We start from the raw sequence: 15013 nt of genomic DNA on the forward strand, positions 1-15013 counted from the left end.
GATATGGAGGTGATAATGGTAATCATGCAAGTGGAATAGTTAATGGTTTCATCATATAATCCAGAAAATAAACCAGTTCATTCTCCCAAATCTGTGATGGCTAAGAATGGCAAAAATATTTATACAGATACACACACAAACTTTTTGTCATTAAAATAAGGAGATATGACTCTAAATACACACCAGAAAGAGCAGGTATGGTGAGTAAGTTGTTGTATTTTAAAGTCACTTATCAGAGTAGAACCACACTTTGAGATTTTGTTTATATAGAAGAATTCCTGGGTGGGCAGCCTTGGAGCACTGAGATCACTACTGGGGAATTATGGCATCACAGGCACATTGAGTTACAAAGTGTATACCTTTAACTGCTTGTCTTGTCTGATATCTTGTCCCTTGAGAGGACTGAGGTTGCTGTGATTGAGACTGCTGGCTCTGCTGCTGCTGCTGTCTCTGCACCTTCTGCATGTGCCATTTCTGAGAAGATGTCTGAAATTTATTCGAAGAATTCCACACCACACGCTGCACAGCAGGGGCTGTTTCCTTCGGCAGCAGAGGCCTCTGCTTCTTCACAGGGCTTCCAGTGGCTGCAGATGGAGCGTTAACAGTAGAAGAAGCACTAGTAGTGGCTGTCACACCAGCTGGTGGAGTCTGGGCTGCAGAGCGGGTAAGTACTGGAGTTTCTGGTAGAGACTGGCTGCTTGCACTGGAGGAAGGTGGAGTTTTACCTACAACTAAACAAACATAAAATGTAATGCCAGCCTTTCACCAACACATTGGACTCATCGTTTTCTATTTAATTTTTGCAGGAGTCAGACATGCAACCTTCTGGCCTACTTTACATTATTTTCCTCATAAGGTAATTGATATTCTACAGGTAAACTCATTTTGGTGTAGTTGAAGTTGGTGGCAATTCAGAAGCACCAGTCATTAAGCAAAACAAAGAAGTTCAAAACACAGCCTGATCTCCTGAAGAAGGTATAGGAGTACAGGAGAGGTTAGTGTTTGTTAGGATGGTTCTGGGTTACCTGTCATCCCAGTTTCTTTCAGAAGAAAAACATTATTACTAATAGCACTGACACTGACTTCAGTGGGACTGTATGCGATTTCTTTGTTTTATAAGTTCCAACTTCTACACCTGTAATTTTGGGACATCTATGGAAATTAAAGATTCAATTGAAAGTCATAAAAACTGCAACATAAATTCTACATTTGCCACAGAACAACTGTCACCGATATTCATAGTTGTAAGCTGAAAGGAAACTCAAAGAAATGTGTTTTATTTAAAGCAGAAACTATAATGGGGACTGAAAACTTCTTTCATAGTCATAAAGATTTAAAAATCATTCATAAAAATTGGTTTGGTACATGTATTTTTATGTCAATGCAAAAATAAAGGTGGTAACTCTGACTTTGATAGCAGCTCTAGAGAAGAGGAGGAAGGAAAGAATTTTGGCCTACCATCTTGTTTAGGAGGAGTTTCTTTAGGGTCTTTCTTGGTTTTCCTTCCTTCACGGCCACAATGATCATCTCCTAGATCGATGACAAGTTCACTCTCTGAATCAGAGTCCAGTCCTAGATGCACAGTTGGGGAATCTATTTCATCTTTACCTTTCAGTTTTTCTTTTGCAGGATGCTGTAAACTTTTTCCCTTTTCAGAAAATTCTTTTTCAGTGTCTGAAATTGCCTTTTCTTTGACCAGGTCATCTGTTTTCTCCACTTCTGGACTTGTGCTTTTAAGTTCCTCCTTGTCTTCATTCTGTGCTGGGGGCTTAGTTTTTTTTTTCAAGCTCAATGATTCTTTGTCACTTCTTGTACCTTCCTTGTCCTCTCCATCTTCTTGATCATTCTTTGATTTCTGATCCTCATCACTATATTCACTGTCACTGGTGTCGGATTTTTCAGAGTCTTCAGAGTCACTGTGTTCTACTGCAGTATAAACAGCTTCAGATATTTCATTTATTCCTAATTGTGGGGAGGAAAGTACATTCCATGCTGACATCAGACTGACTGACATTACCAAAACAAATACTCTATGTACTGGAACAAAGTATATACATACCATTATCTTAACTGCCAGTCCTTACGCTATAATAGTGCCCTATTATCTCAATGCCAGCATGTGCAAGAATTACCTTCCACATATTCTAATCCATATTTATTTCATTCAGTGGCCCTCCTTTCACTGTTTTTTTCCACTACCTGCAAGCTGTTTTGTTCATCTCAGGACCCTATGCTGGCAAATACAAAGAGGAATTCTTTTTATCCACAAGAAGCCACCTTAAATTCAGTAACACTTCCCCTGCTTAAAGTCACTTACATGCACGTTTGCAGAATCAGTTTTAGACTATGTAAGGTTTATGAGGAGTATCTCTAATTTTTTTAGTGTCTAGAACATCTTTAAGTGCTAGACAACACTAATGTTTCTAAGAGAATTCAGCTCCTGTGTGACCGGATGTACTAATTTTTCAGTTTAAAAAGCAAATAGTAAGAATATGTAATTCTGTCATTCTATCTACATCAGAATGGTACAAAAACAGATTAAAAATTAAAGCTTTTGCCAAAGATTTGAAACATCAGGTCTCACTGTTTTTCAACAGTCCAGTGCATTCTACTTGCCTCAAAGAATACAAATATCCTCTTATTATAATGCAAACAATAGTTAAGGTTTTACTATATGAGAAATTCTTTTGAACTTCAACATTTCCTCAAGTGTATCCTTCAGCTGTCCACTGTATCCTGGAGATACACTTACCAAGTTGTGCTTTACAACTCTCTATTGTCTTGTCAAGATTAAGCTGGAACCTACTACGTATCTGTCGTTTGGGTGAAATGAGTTGCACAGGAGTGGTCTGCTGTTGGACTGATTCACTCAGCTCTTTCAGATCCATCTCAGCTTTGCTACGATCTGGAAAAAGAAAAAGGAATAAAGAAAAATATTTTACAAAAAGAAGAGAGATATAGATAAAACAAATCTGACCAAGTAACAATGCAGATGGTCTGAAACACATTTCATTTCCTTTAGAATTACAGGCTAAATAATAATTCCAAACTGACTTTACAACAAACAATGGATTCTTCCTCTCTGATACTACATATTTCACAGGCAAAGTGCATGCATCAATTATGTGGATATTTTCTCTGTCAGTACTTTTGGAAAATGTGTTCCTTGTGCTGAAAATGTTTGCTACATTAGGTTTTATCTTCCTGGGCTGTATCACCCCACCCAATCCACACTAATTCCATAGCCATAATAGTTATATCACCCTTAATACAGCATTTGTTTCAAGGCCTTCATAGCCTTAGTTTACTACATGGAAGGATATAAACAGAAGAAAAAATGGAGAATGGAGGAAGATGAAGACAAGACACTGTAATACCTCTCCAAGGAACCCTACATACTCAGACATATGAAAAGTCCTGCAATCCAAATTTCTCTATCTAATCTACAGGGAGGTGTCCCTGACCTGGATTTCCACCCTCCCATTAATGTCAAAGTATTAGTAAAAAGACAAGCTCATTGTGGAGGAATTTTAAGTACTCATCCCTAAAGTCTTTATTTTAAAGCCCTTTGTTCATTTAAAGCCACATACAAGAAAGTTTGTTCATATTATTTTGCACTGACACCATACAATTAATTCAGTTATAACAGTATCAAGTTTTCAAAGGTCAAGACTAACCAAGATTCAGATTCAGAATGCTTCCTGGAGTGGAAGTTCTTTCTTGCTTAGCAGAAATTGGTGTTGATGCTTGAGGAGAGAAAGGTTTGGGGCTGCCTGACAAGCTCCCTGCTTGACCCGTTCTTGTTGGTGCTGGAGAAGCTGGGAAAAGTACAAAATTAATAAAACCAGATTTTAAAATAATCACAATAAAGCCACATTCATGGGGACAGAGCAGCTTTTAAACCTACACAAGCAGGGAAAGGATTTTTGTTTACTGTTCTCAACACGGTGTTATACCTCCTTTGCAAGTTAAAACTATCCCTTTTATTTTAGTTTAATAAAGATGGATTTTAAGGAAAATAATTTTAGTGCAGCTATATAATTGGGCCAAATGCGTGTTTAATCTCAAAACTACTCTGCAGTGACAAAAAGCTTCTACCTTTCAAGACCTGGTTATTTTAAATGTTACTTTCTGACACTCTGAATCACTATCTATCTTAATTCACGCATGCAAGTACACATAGAAACCCCAACCTACTACATTTTCTAGCTACAATAACAGAGATAATTAACATTAACATTATAAATCAGTATAAGTTTAACGAATGGGAAAACACTGACCAAATGTCTATGATAAGGTAAAAGAATATTCTAATTTAAGCAAAATTCTGTTCTCTGGGCCTTTAAGATCTCCATGAAATAATGCTTTAAAACCAAACTTCTGGAAACAGCCAGTCCAGAAAGGGAAGCATCTGCAGGCCATTACCTAAAAACATGATTAATTCTTATCAGCAGGGGACCACTTTCTGTCTGTTAAATCTCTATTTCATGCTCTGAAAGCGTCAACCTAAACTCAGTAGTGGTCACTTTTTTTTCCTTGGTACACCCGGGATTGTCTATACATTTTCAGCTTCTTAAATGGTAGCAATATTTGCTGTTTCAGTAACTGTTTCCAAGTTATCTTCTACACATCACTCAAAATACACAGCCGGGGTACCCAAATAAAAATGTTCTTGTTCAAGGATAGTGCAGTCATATTACTTGAATTATGTTTTACATTTTAATTGAAACATACAGATCCCAGTAATAGGACAGCTAAGTTTACACATAAAGTAGATATCACAAAGTTAGCATTTGTAACAATATATAAAGGTAGAAATGCCAGCTAGGAAACCGAATGTTTTAGTTTAACTGCTGTTAAGTCCAATCCAATATTTCTATGCAGGAGAATAAGGCCTGAGGAGAAGTTAGAAAAATTTGCCAGAATTGCTAATAATGACGAATCCAGAGTAATGGGATAACAGCTGTCATCTTCTGTTATCTTTAATTCACAAAATAGCTTTCCACGATTACCTCCGCTACAACAAAGAAATAATAACATAGTATACTAAAAGCTCTGCATATCTGTTAGCTGCACCTTATATATAAAAGCTATACACATATATATACATAATTTATGTATAAAATTAATTTTACCTCTTGACATATTGACAACTGACATATTACCCTACTAAAAAATCCAAGTATTTTCATACATTTAAATTCATACAGTCACTTTGTCATCACCTTCTTAAGATAGACAGGATCGTATCACAAGACACTTGGTATTCAAAGACAGTTTCACAGCCTATCCTTTACTGGCTAGAAATAACATTATAATTAATAATTTAAAAAATGAATAGACAGCATTTTATCTAAAAATTGCATGGAACACACTGACTGAGTTTTCTACACAAAGACATCTTTTCACCAAAACTAAAGTTTTAAAGCACTCACATTAATATACTGCTTAATCACTGTTTTCAGACAGCAATGAACTTTCTCTTATGGATGAAAAACATTAAGATAAATTAGTTTGCCTGAGTGACACAAAATTAGCTAACATCTGACTACACAGAAGTCTGAGAAGTCTAAATTCTGTATTCTACACTCCTTTTTCTCTTTATCCACTCTGCCAATGGAACTGTAAGTTTAACATATTTTAGCTGCTCTCTCGGGAACAATATAAATTAAGCTCATTGCCTTGAAAAAGAGCTACAAAATTTTAAACAGAATACCTCCTAATCCTGACAATTCTAACTCTTTCTGTATTTACTTCTACTCCCCATTCATTCTGATAGTTACAACTATTTCCTGATATTTAAACTGAAGGGGTTTGATCACTTTTGGGGATGATTTATTCCTCCCAATGTGACAGAAAGGACTGCTATTTCTTATCTGTGATACTGAAAGTTAAATACATCTCTTTTTCTAAAATTTCTGCATAAAATAAGTCATAATACAGTCTGTCTATGAAAAGTACATGGAACAAAACTAGAGCACGAACCAAAGGCAAAGTCCTGTGTCCCCCCTTCTAGTCCCCCCTTTTTTTACCTGTATTTTTCTCAATAAAGTCCATGGATTCTTCACTGGCACTAAAATGACTGGAAGTTGCTTTTTTCTCCGCATCCTGCTCAACATCAGATCCAGTGTGAACTGATGAGTTTGTACTCATTGGTGACCGTGGCATATCTGTCAGTGAAATCCTACGACCAGTACTACTGCTCAGCATAGACTTGCTCATTAGAATCTTAGGCGATGCTGTCATATCAAAGTTCAGTTTGATTTTCTCTTGTTTGTCTGTCTTTGCAGTTCCAGCAGTTGGGTTTGCAGGGTCCAGTAACATTTGGTATTGATTGTTGGGGGTATATGGTGTCCGGAAAGGTGCATAATTAAATACTCCAAATTTTCTACGAATGTTATCAACATAAACCTCCATTTCTTGCATTGCACTATTGAAGATGCTTTTAGTCTTTTTCACAGAAAAAGGAATTTCTTTAGACATGAGGTAGCAATTATTTATAGGAACCCAGGCCCTATATAAAACAGACAAAGATAATATAACCACATGTCATACTGTGGATTGACATGCACATACCACTTTATTTTAGCCTAATCATACAGTTATGCACACAGATCATTTCAGCAGACCACCTCTACCTTCTTCTTTTAATAGTTCAGTTAGCTTAGTTTTGGTAAGCGAATTGCATGTCTTGAATTATCACTAGCTCATTTACTCTACCTAATAACACATAAAACATCAATAAACACTGGTCAGGCATGACAAAATATTCCTGATTAAAATAGCCTATGTAACTGTAAGATGACCATTGCTAAGCAGTCTTTCCATCTGTCACAGTTATCAGAAAACCATAAAAAGCATATCAGGGAAAAAAAGAGACAAAAAAAAGACTTCACAACCACATTTTTTAAAACATTTTATACCCCATGTCAGATTGATCCAACTCCTCAGTGCCTGGAAAAGTTCTATCAACAAGTATTGGACAGGTATTGTTTATCATTAAATGAAGCAGACTCGAAAACTGTGCCTTCCAAGACTCTTAAATACCAGGAAATTTTACTTACTTATTTCATGGCCCTATACAGTTGGTGTGTTTACAGTACCTGTTTTTATAACTGAATAGATTTTATTTTCAATTCATGACAAATCAATTCATATTCATCGTGGCTTTCTCCATCTAAGCAGAGAGTTCACAAGTACAGAAAACTTAACTCCTTTCAGAGCAAAACCAGCATTTTCAACACATTATATTCTCTATATTTTTTAAATCTAAAATTGTGTGTTTATTCCCACAGACAACAAACAACTTGATTGCCCTCTTCCACCTCTAAGAACTACAGTTCTTTGCAGCACAAAACCAGAGACAGAAACTAACTTGCCTACTCACTGAGATTATATATGTATTAAACTTAAGAATGTGTGACTTGCATTCTATTGACATCATGCAAGAAACTAAACTGAATACACTACAGTATTATATCAGTTATTAGCATCAAGGTTCAAAAGACAGAATCCAAGAGCACAAAGTTACAACAAGAATTTTGTAAGTACAGTCAAAGACATAGTTTGGTTGAATTCCCACCTGTCGTGTTGGCCGAAGAAACGGGCATCAACTTGCCCATCTTTATCCCTCAGTGCTTTAGCAGGCCAGAATGGAAAACCTTTGAGTTTAGCCCAGACCAATGGGTGGGGATTGCTCTAGAGGAAGAGGCAAAATACACAGTAAGGAAACACAAGTATCTCAGTTAAACACATAATAATTGCACTTTTTTATTAATTTATTTTAGTCCCCTCCAAATATGTAGCATATGTTAGGGCAAATCTTGCAAATTCTCTAATTTTCACTTGGGCCCAAGAGAGAATGATCTGTTCCATACTTAATAGTCTTAAGGAGTTTTCCCAAGTTTGGTGCAGTATTAAACAAAAACAGAAAACAGACAATTTATTAATTAGTCACGAAAGAAAAACAAGTGTAAATTCCAAGATTCACGCTTACAAAAAGAGAGACATTCACATTTCAGAAATCTTGTCCTGAGTGCAAGCACCACATGCAAGCACAGATAACCCAGGAGGGGATCTCTTATATTTAAAGATAGAGAACCTCATGAACTGCTTGCTGACACCTTGAGATAGTCTGACTCCAGAAAAAGCATGATGTGCAACGACAAACTATCTGGTAAACTACAGCAGCTTTCCTTGAGTCAGTAACCACCACACATTTAAAACTGTGTGGGCACAGATAACAAATAACAGTCAAATGAGAATTACCAGGTTAGTGTATTAGCTAGACTACCATAATCCTTAACTTACACAAGGCTCACAAAACCAATTTTCTCGTTTTTGGCAAGCAGCTAAATAACATTCCGGACATACTTCAATTTCATTCATCTGAAAAGAAAAAGCAAACAGTTATCTGAGAGCTTAAACAGAGTCCAAAGCGTAATCAGTGTTATTATGTTAGCCTGTCTAGTTTGCCAGCATCGTTTTCCCACAAATTTGCTGTCATAAATCAACGTTTCCCAGGTGGCCAACAGCATCCTGGCCTATATCAGGAACAGTGTGGCCAGCAAGATGAGGGCAGTGATCACTCCCTCGTACCTAGCACGGGTGAGGATGCACCTCACATACTGTGTTCAGTTCTGGGCCCCTCACTACAAGAGAGACATTGAGGGGCTGGAGCATGCCCAAATAACAGCAACAAAGTGGGTGAAGGGCCTGAAGGATGTGCATATCTAAACAGAAGAAAGCCTGCAAAAATTACAGTTATGCAACACATACACTAGAAAACACTATTATTTCATTTACAAATACATGAAACACTTTAAAACCTACATAAAAATTAAGTTGATTGGGGCACTCATACCTCATGCTCACAGATCTTGATGATGACTTTTGCTGTTTGTGTCAATTTGTGATTTCCTGAGGAAACAATAAAATGCTTTAACCAAGAAAATTGTAATGCTAGAATTATGATAAAATCAACAGGTTTTAGACTTTAAAGTTCACATTAAAGATAAAAGAGAACATCTAAAGAGATGATGTAAAACACGTATGTATCAACTACATGCTTCAAAAGAAGTAGGTAGGCTTTTCTTCCCCACGTAACATCATAACAATCTTTAAATGTTCCTTTTTGAGACCTCTTGCAGCCTGCCCACCACTGCTACACTCTTTCCATGATGAAATTCAACAAGGGCAAGTGTAGAGTCTTGCATATGGGGAAGAACAACCCCATGTACCAGTACAGGTTGCGGGCTGACCTGCTGGACAGTAGTGAAGGGGAAAGGGACCTGGGGGTCCTGGTGGAGAGGAGGATGACCATGAGCCAGCAATGTGCTCTTGTGGCCAAGAAGGCCAATGGCATCCTAGGGTGCATTAGAAAGGGTGTGGTTAGTAGGTCAAGAGAGGTTCTCCTCCCCCTGTACTCTACCTTGATGAGGCCGCGTCTGGAATATTGTGTCCAGTTCTGGGCCCCTCAGTTCAAGAAGGAAGGGAATTGCTTGGAAGAGTCCAGCGCAGAGCCACAAAGATGATTGAGGGAGTGGAACATCTCCCTTATGAGGGGAGGCTGAGGGAGCTGGGTCTCTTTAGCTTGGAGAAGAGGAGACTGAGGGGTGACCTCATCAATGTTTACAAATGTGTAAAGGGTGAGTGTCAGGATGATGGAGCTAGGTGTTTTTCAGTGATGTCCAGTGATAGGACAAGGGGCAATGGGTGTAAACTGGAGCATAGGAGGTTCCATGTGAACATCAGGAAAATTTCTTTACTGTGAGAGTGAGAGAGCACTGGAACAGGTTGCCCAGGGGGGTTGTGGAGTCTCCTACGTTGGAGATATTCAAGGCCCGCCTGGACAAGTTCCTGTGTGATGTACTCTAGGTTACCCTGCTCTTGCAGGGGGGTTGGACTAGATGATCTTTTGAGGTCCCTTCCAACCCTTGGGATTCTGTGACGTGATGTCTGAGTTCAATTAGGCCTCTTATAAAGTGCTGCATAATACAAAACAAAGCAACTTGGGAGTTGGAACCAGCTTATCATTAAGGTCTCTTCCAACCCAAACCATTCCATGATTCCAATTCACTTGAAATTTTTTCAAGGTGGAATGAGCAAGTGACAACACCGGCTGTATTTGGTCCTACAGTTTCATGTATGCCAGTTAAAAAAAAAATCTGTTGTGTTTAGGCACTATGCTCGATGACAGGAAGATACTTTCAGCATTTGCCAACTAGAAGCCTACAAATTGCTCTGTCACTTTCTGAAACTGTTTCAAAGTTTCATAATTAAGGACATAAGTATGTATTAATATCTTACCCCCATTGTAAATAATGCAGTTGTGCAAAATCCATTTGGCATCAGCCAAAAATGCTTCAGTGCAACCGTACATTTTCTTTTTAACATTCTGCAAAGAGAAAATTCAGAATGTATTAGGAAATAGAAAATTTCCTGAAATTTCAGAAGTGAGTAAAAAGTGATGGCTTCTTCCTGGACATTGTTTCCTATCAAGCATACAATTAGTAAAAATGACTACTTACATGCTGCAAGACTCACGATTCTAAATACTTAAGAATCTGTCAAATTCAGGGCGCCTTTTGACTGCCCTGAAAATGTATGAACTGTCTAACTCTAAATAATGAATTATTTGGATCAGCATCTTCAACATTTAAAAAGTGTTAATTTCCTGAAACAGTATTTCATTTGATGTCCGCAGAACACTAAACTCTTCATTTCTTCTACTGATGTTATCACTCCAAAGCATTTTTATTTTTTAATTTTTACAAGTTCTAGGAAAAAAATGTTGCTCATAAAACATAAGACAGTACATGTGATATTTCAATCTACCCACTAGGTAAAGTACTTCCATTAGACAAAATCGGTCACATGGTTTTGTTACACCTTTATACTATTAAGACATCAACCTCCACTTAAGGACATGGAGAATGACAATTTGCTGTGTCTTCACTAGGTCCTAGCAGAACAAAACTCTGCAATACTGCACTCTTCATTAAGCAATGGAATATGGAGAACTTCCTCATGATGTGAAATTTATTATTGAACTAAGAATTAAAATTATATTATCCACCTCTTGACTGTTTCTTTTCTCTTTTATACCTCAGGTGCAGTGGAGATTACAGCGTTTGTTGAATGATCACTAAAATCAGTCTGGAATGACCCCTACATCTACATCTAATGGTCCCAAATTAATGGACCAGTGATCTATTCATAGGTTACAAACATGATGATCACATGCAAACTCTGATTAATGAAGTCTCCCACAGTATCATTCCTGGAATTAGATGAATTCATACAGAAGGAAGCAATCAGTGTAAGCCTGTCTTTTTCACAGTGTTCTTCCTGACCATTTACGTGTTACTAGATCGGACAAAATACTGGATTTGTTCAGTTGGCACGTGATTGTTTTTAAACTGTAACAACAACAACAAAAAAGCATTAAAATAATTTCAAGCAGCCTATCTCTCCTCCCATCAAACACTCCAGAAATACCATTGACAGCAATCAAACTCAAGGAACCTTCCTCCTTTAGCTTCATACAAACCTTCTCTAATGTACAAAGGTCCATTGGATGAAAGATATATTCTGCATAATCTGGGTGTTGATCCAGTGAAACTGGCTTTTGAAATGGCTCTGTCTGTAAGGAAGAAATCAGTGCTTATTAATACCAAACAGTTTCATTAAGGACACAATCCTCATTCGTTTTCCAGTACTAATTCCAACTGTGATGTGACAGAAAATTCTTTAAAAGTAATTATAAAATTTTGTGAAGTAATAAAGTATTGTCAGAACAAGAGGAACTAGAAGGTCTCAATTAACTGGTTTTCATATGCTGGAAGTAATGAATTGCAGAAGTCAGGAGCTTTGTAAAATGTACTGTCACTATTTACACTGGGATTTTTTTGTTGGAAGTATCAGATGAAGCTCAACAGACAGTTTATAGCAGAAAAAAGACACCAGACTCACAAATACCTCTTTCTCAGACTTGTTAGAATCTTAACTTTCAAAATCAAGGTGGCTTGGTAACACACACACATTCAAACTTTCATCAATGGGACATATTAGCATCTGCTAATGTGGAGGTTACTGCAATTTGTGAAACTCAACGGATTAAAGAACTCAGGTACCAAAACAATAGGTGATAAGTAAAATGTGTCAACATTAGGGCAAAATATTTCAATAGGATCCATTAAGCTTTCTAACCACCTTTTGAAAACCTTTTGTGAACTCAACATAAACAAACACTGATACCTTGTTACTGAAATGCAGCACTTCAAGCTTCTCCATCTAACAGGATAGTATTTACCACTCCAGAGTAAAAGGACTCCAAGAACCAAAATCTGTCAGTGCTTAAGAGTAACCTTCCCAGAAATTGCCACTATTGTTCTACTAAAACATCACAGAGACATCAGAGTTGCAGACAGCCCATGATTCAGCACATATGGTTTTCTCAACTTATTTTACTGTAACACCGCAGGTACAGAGACACCCTCCCCACTCCTCTAACTTATTTACAGGAACAAGAAGAAAAAAGGGGTTATTGGTAATTCATCACATAGAATTCTGATGAAGTCAAAACTTCACATGAAAGCTAGGCAAAGCTTACATGGTGAAGAACAAGTAGCAAGAATTGTTGAAACTTAGAAGCAGGGATGAGTGACTGGAATAGCTGAAATTTTGAGACATGGTGTTTTTGAGAAGCGAGTCTGAAGGCAGACACATGAAGTTAGGTACAAATTGGAGGAAAATCAATTTTACCTTCATGATAAAAATTGAGAGAACAGCAGCCTCGTATTGCATAACAATGAACAGCACAGGTTTTCACCACACTGAGGAAGATTCCTTCAGCGTTTTAAAAGTATATGCTACAACTAACTTTTGGGGTAATTTCTACTAACAGAAAGCAGCCGGGTTTTCAACAGGTATAATCAATAATACAACAGTGCCTGTACCTAAGGGTCCTGCCCATGTAACTGTATTGGTGAGAGATCATGTCTCCTCATGCCCCTTGTATCTCAGAGACATTATCAAAAGAGTAAAAATCCACCCTGTCTCACACTGTATTTTCACACCTACTGAAACTACATCCAGAAAGTTACATGAAGAAACTACATTTTAAACACAGTACAAAATAGTTCTTACAGCCTAAACTAACCTGCCTGTACTAGACAGGTGGAAGACGGCATAAAAGCTGTCCCACAGAATCTGATAAAACAAACCAGGTTCATAATCTACAAAAGGAAGAAAAATGCAGAATTATGACAAGCATTCAATCCAAGCATTAAAAAGAAAAATAAAAAAATAAAGTCCTTCTTACCCCTGGCTGTTTCATTTTCTGTAGTGCAAACTTCAGTAAATATGATAGCTGTTCAATGGTGAGCATTGTCATTGCTTTACTCTGTGTTTCTATGCATTCTGCAACTGTGATTTTCTAGAAGTTAAGATTAAAAAACATTTGGTCAGGAAACATTCCTAGGAAAATTCTTCTCCACTGAAACATTCTAACATTCAAATAGAAGACAACAAATATCTTATAAGAAATAAAACATTTCTGATGGCACAGTATAAGTACTCTGGATGCTTGTTTTACTTGATTATTGTTCTGTGTATGTTAAACAGAAAAAATAAAAGCGGGGAGACGGGGAAGAGAGAGAAAAGGGAGAGAGGGAAAGGAAAAGACCAGAAAAATAACCATCATGAATGTAAATTCCCACATACAATGAGTGTTCACAGCAATATGAACCAGTGGGAAGGCCACCTGCTCTGTAAAACAGTAAGTGACCAAAGAAAAATATGCGATAAACCAATTTCCTTTTGTTAAAGATACATCAATGCTAAGGAATGATTAAGTTCTTCCCCAGGCCTGCAGAAAAAACTAATAATAAAATCTCCACTTGTTTGACCCTAGAGTACAATTTTTTTCTGCACTGCTGCAGAGCTGATCAGCTCATTAGAAAAAGCACAAGTTGAGCTAGTCAAAACCGCAGAATGTTTTCAAAATAAGAGGTGTCTGATGAAGAAACCACTCTTCAAACTGCACAAATTTCTCTGGTACCTTTACCAAGAGGCAATACAGGAATAAACCAGCAACATTTCAGAACACAAAACCACCTGCTTACATCTCACAAACAATAAAGAAATCCACTCCTTATATCAACTAACCTCACATTCTGGGCAAAACCAATCCCCCTCTGGTTCCGCTGTCAGTTTCAGACACTTAGCATGATAAACCCGAGGACAGAGTTCACAGCAGAGGACTTGGCCTTCCCGATGACAAACCCAGCAATAGAAATCATTCCGTCCATCCTGTGGTACAACATCAACAGGGTCTGTGGTGAGTGGCTGCTTCATATAGTAAAACGGACCATGTCTTAGTTCTGACTGAAATGTAGGCAAGAAAAACAGGTTTGGTTTCAAAACAAATTTGCATTTTTTCAAATAATAGTATTCATAATATATAAGCAAACAGCAGTTTACAGAGTTTGATTAACATTTATGCAAGCACAGTATCTTATTAATTGCACAAAATCATTCATAAAGAAGTTTACTGCTTATTCAGATGTCAAATGCCAGTTTGCACTCAAGACTGAAAATAAATCTTTGTGGCAAGTAAGGGCATCAAATGCAAGACATGCAATCCAACCAAAGTCAGTGAACACTTTTATCTTTGAGAAAGAAATACTGCCATAGAAGCTATTAGGTCCTCTAAACACAGAATTCCATGGGGCTGTGCAAGCTAAATACTGAGATATTTAGTCATGGCTAAACCTGGGACAGCTGAAGAAGTTAGTCCTGAAATAAGAAGTTGATCACCATGCAAATCTGTCCTAAATTGCAGCAGTTCACAGCTTTGTACAATGAAGCAAGCCAGTGCTGATTTTGATTAATAAGGCAAACTGTAGAGTAAGATGACAAAGGAGCAAATTCACATCCTGAACAGCCACTCTGCTATAGGAGCAGGAACACGGGGAGAGATTTAATCCACCATTTAAATGCATATCAGAAT

The 15013-nt window shown here is 37.4% G+C and overlaps 2 protein-coding genes across 11 annotated transcripts in view; one reads left to right on the forward strand and one right to left on the reverse strand.

Annotated features, from left to right (window-relative positions):
• Positions 1–15013, forward strand: part of EYA2 (EYA transcriptional coactivator and phosphatase 2) — a 166684-nt gene that overhangs the window by 105304 nt on the left and 46367 nt on the right. The window lies entirely within an intron of this gene.
• ZMYND8 (zinc finger MYND-type containing 8) overlaps positions 1–15013 on the reverse strand; it is a 51114-nt gene that overhangs the window by 11127 nt on the left and 24974 nt on the right. For 9 of the 10 annotated variants that reach the window (XR_009741298.1, XM_061441550.1, XM_061441558.1 and 6 more), the window contains exons 4-15: positions 14170–14388; positions 13325–13438; positions 11552–11644; positions 10309–10396; positions 8864–8919; positions 8311–8388; positions 7583–7698; positions 6033–6514; positions 3678–3818; positions 2753–2905; positions 1459–1962; positions 360–731 (exon numbers count right to left, since the gene is read on the reverse strand). Coding sequence is in view for 9 of the 10 variants with exons in the window: in XM_061441550.1 (XP_061297534.1) it covers positions 360–731; positions 1459–1962; positions 2753–2905; positions 3678–3818; positions 6033–6514; positions 7583–7698; positions 8311–8388; positions 8864–8919; positions 10309–10396; positions 11552–11644; positions 13325–13438; positions 14170–14388 (2416 nt within the window). In the remaining variant the exon portion in view is untranslated. The remainder of the gene's footprint in view (positions 1–359; positions 732–1458; positions 1963–2752; positions 2906–3677; positions 3819–6032; positions 6515–7582; positions 7699–8310; positions 8389–8863; positions 8920–10308; positions 10397–11551; positions 11645–13324; positions 13439–14169; positions 14389–15013) is intronic. The other variant, XM_061441556.1, reaches the window with a different exon arrangement.

This window comes from Pezoporus flaviventris, unplaced genomic scaffold (genome assembly GCF_033815535.1).
Source record: "Pezoporus flaviventris isolate CSIRO_AGI_PZ_B2104156 unplaced genomic scaffold, CSIRO_AGI_Pfla_v1 ptg000213l, whole genome shotgun sequence".
NCBI lineage: Eukaryota > Metazoa > Chordata > Aves > Psittaciformes > Psittacidae > Pezoporus > Pezoporus flaviventris.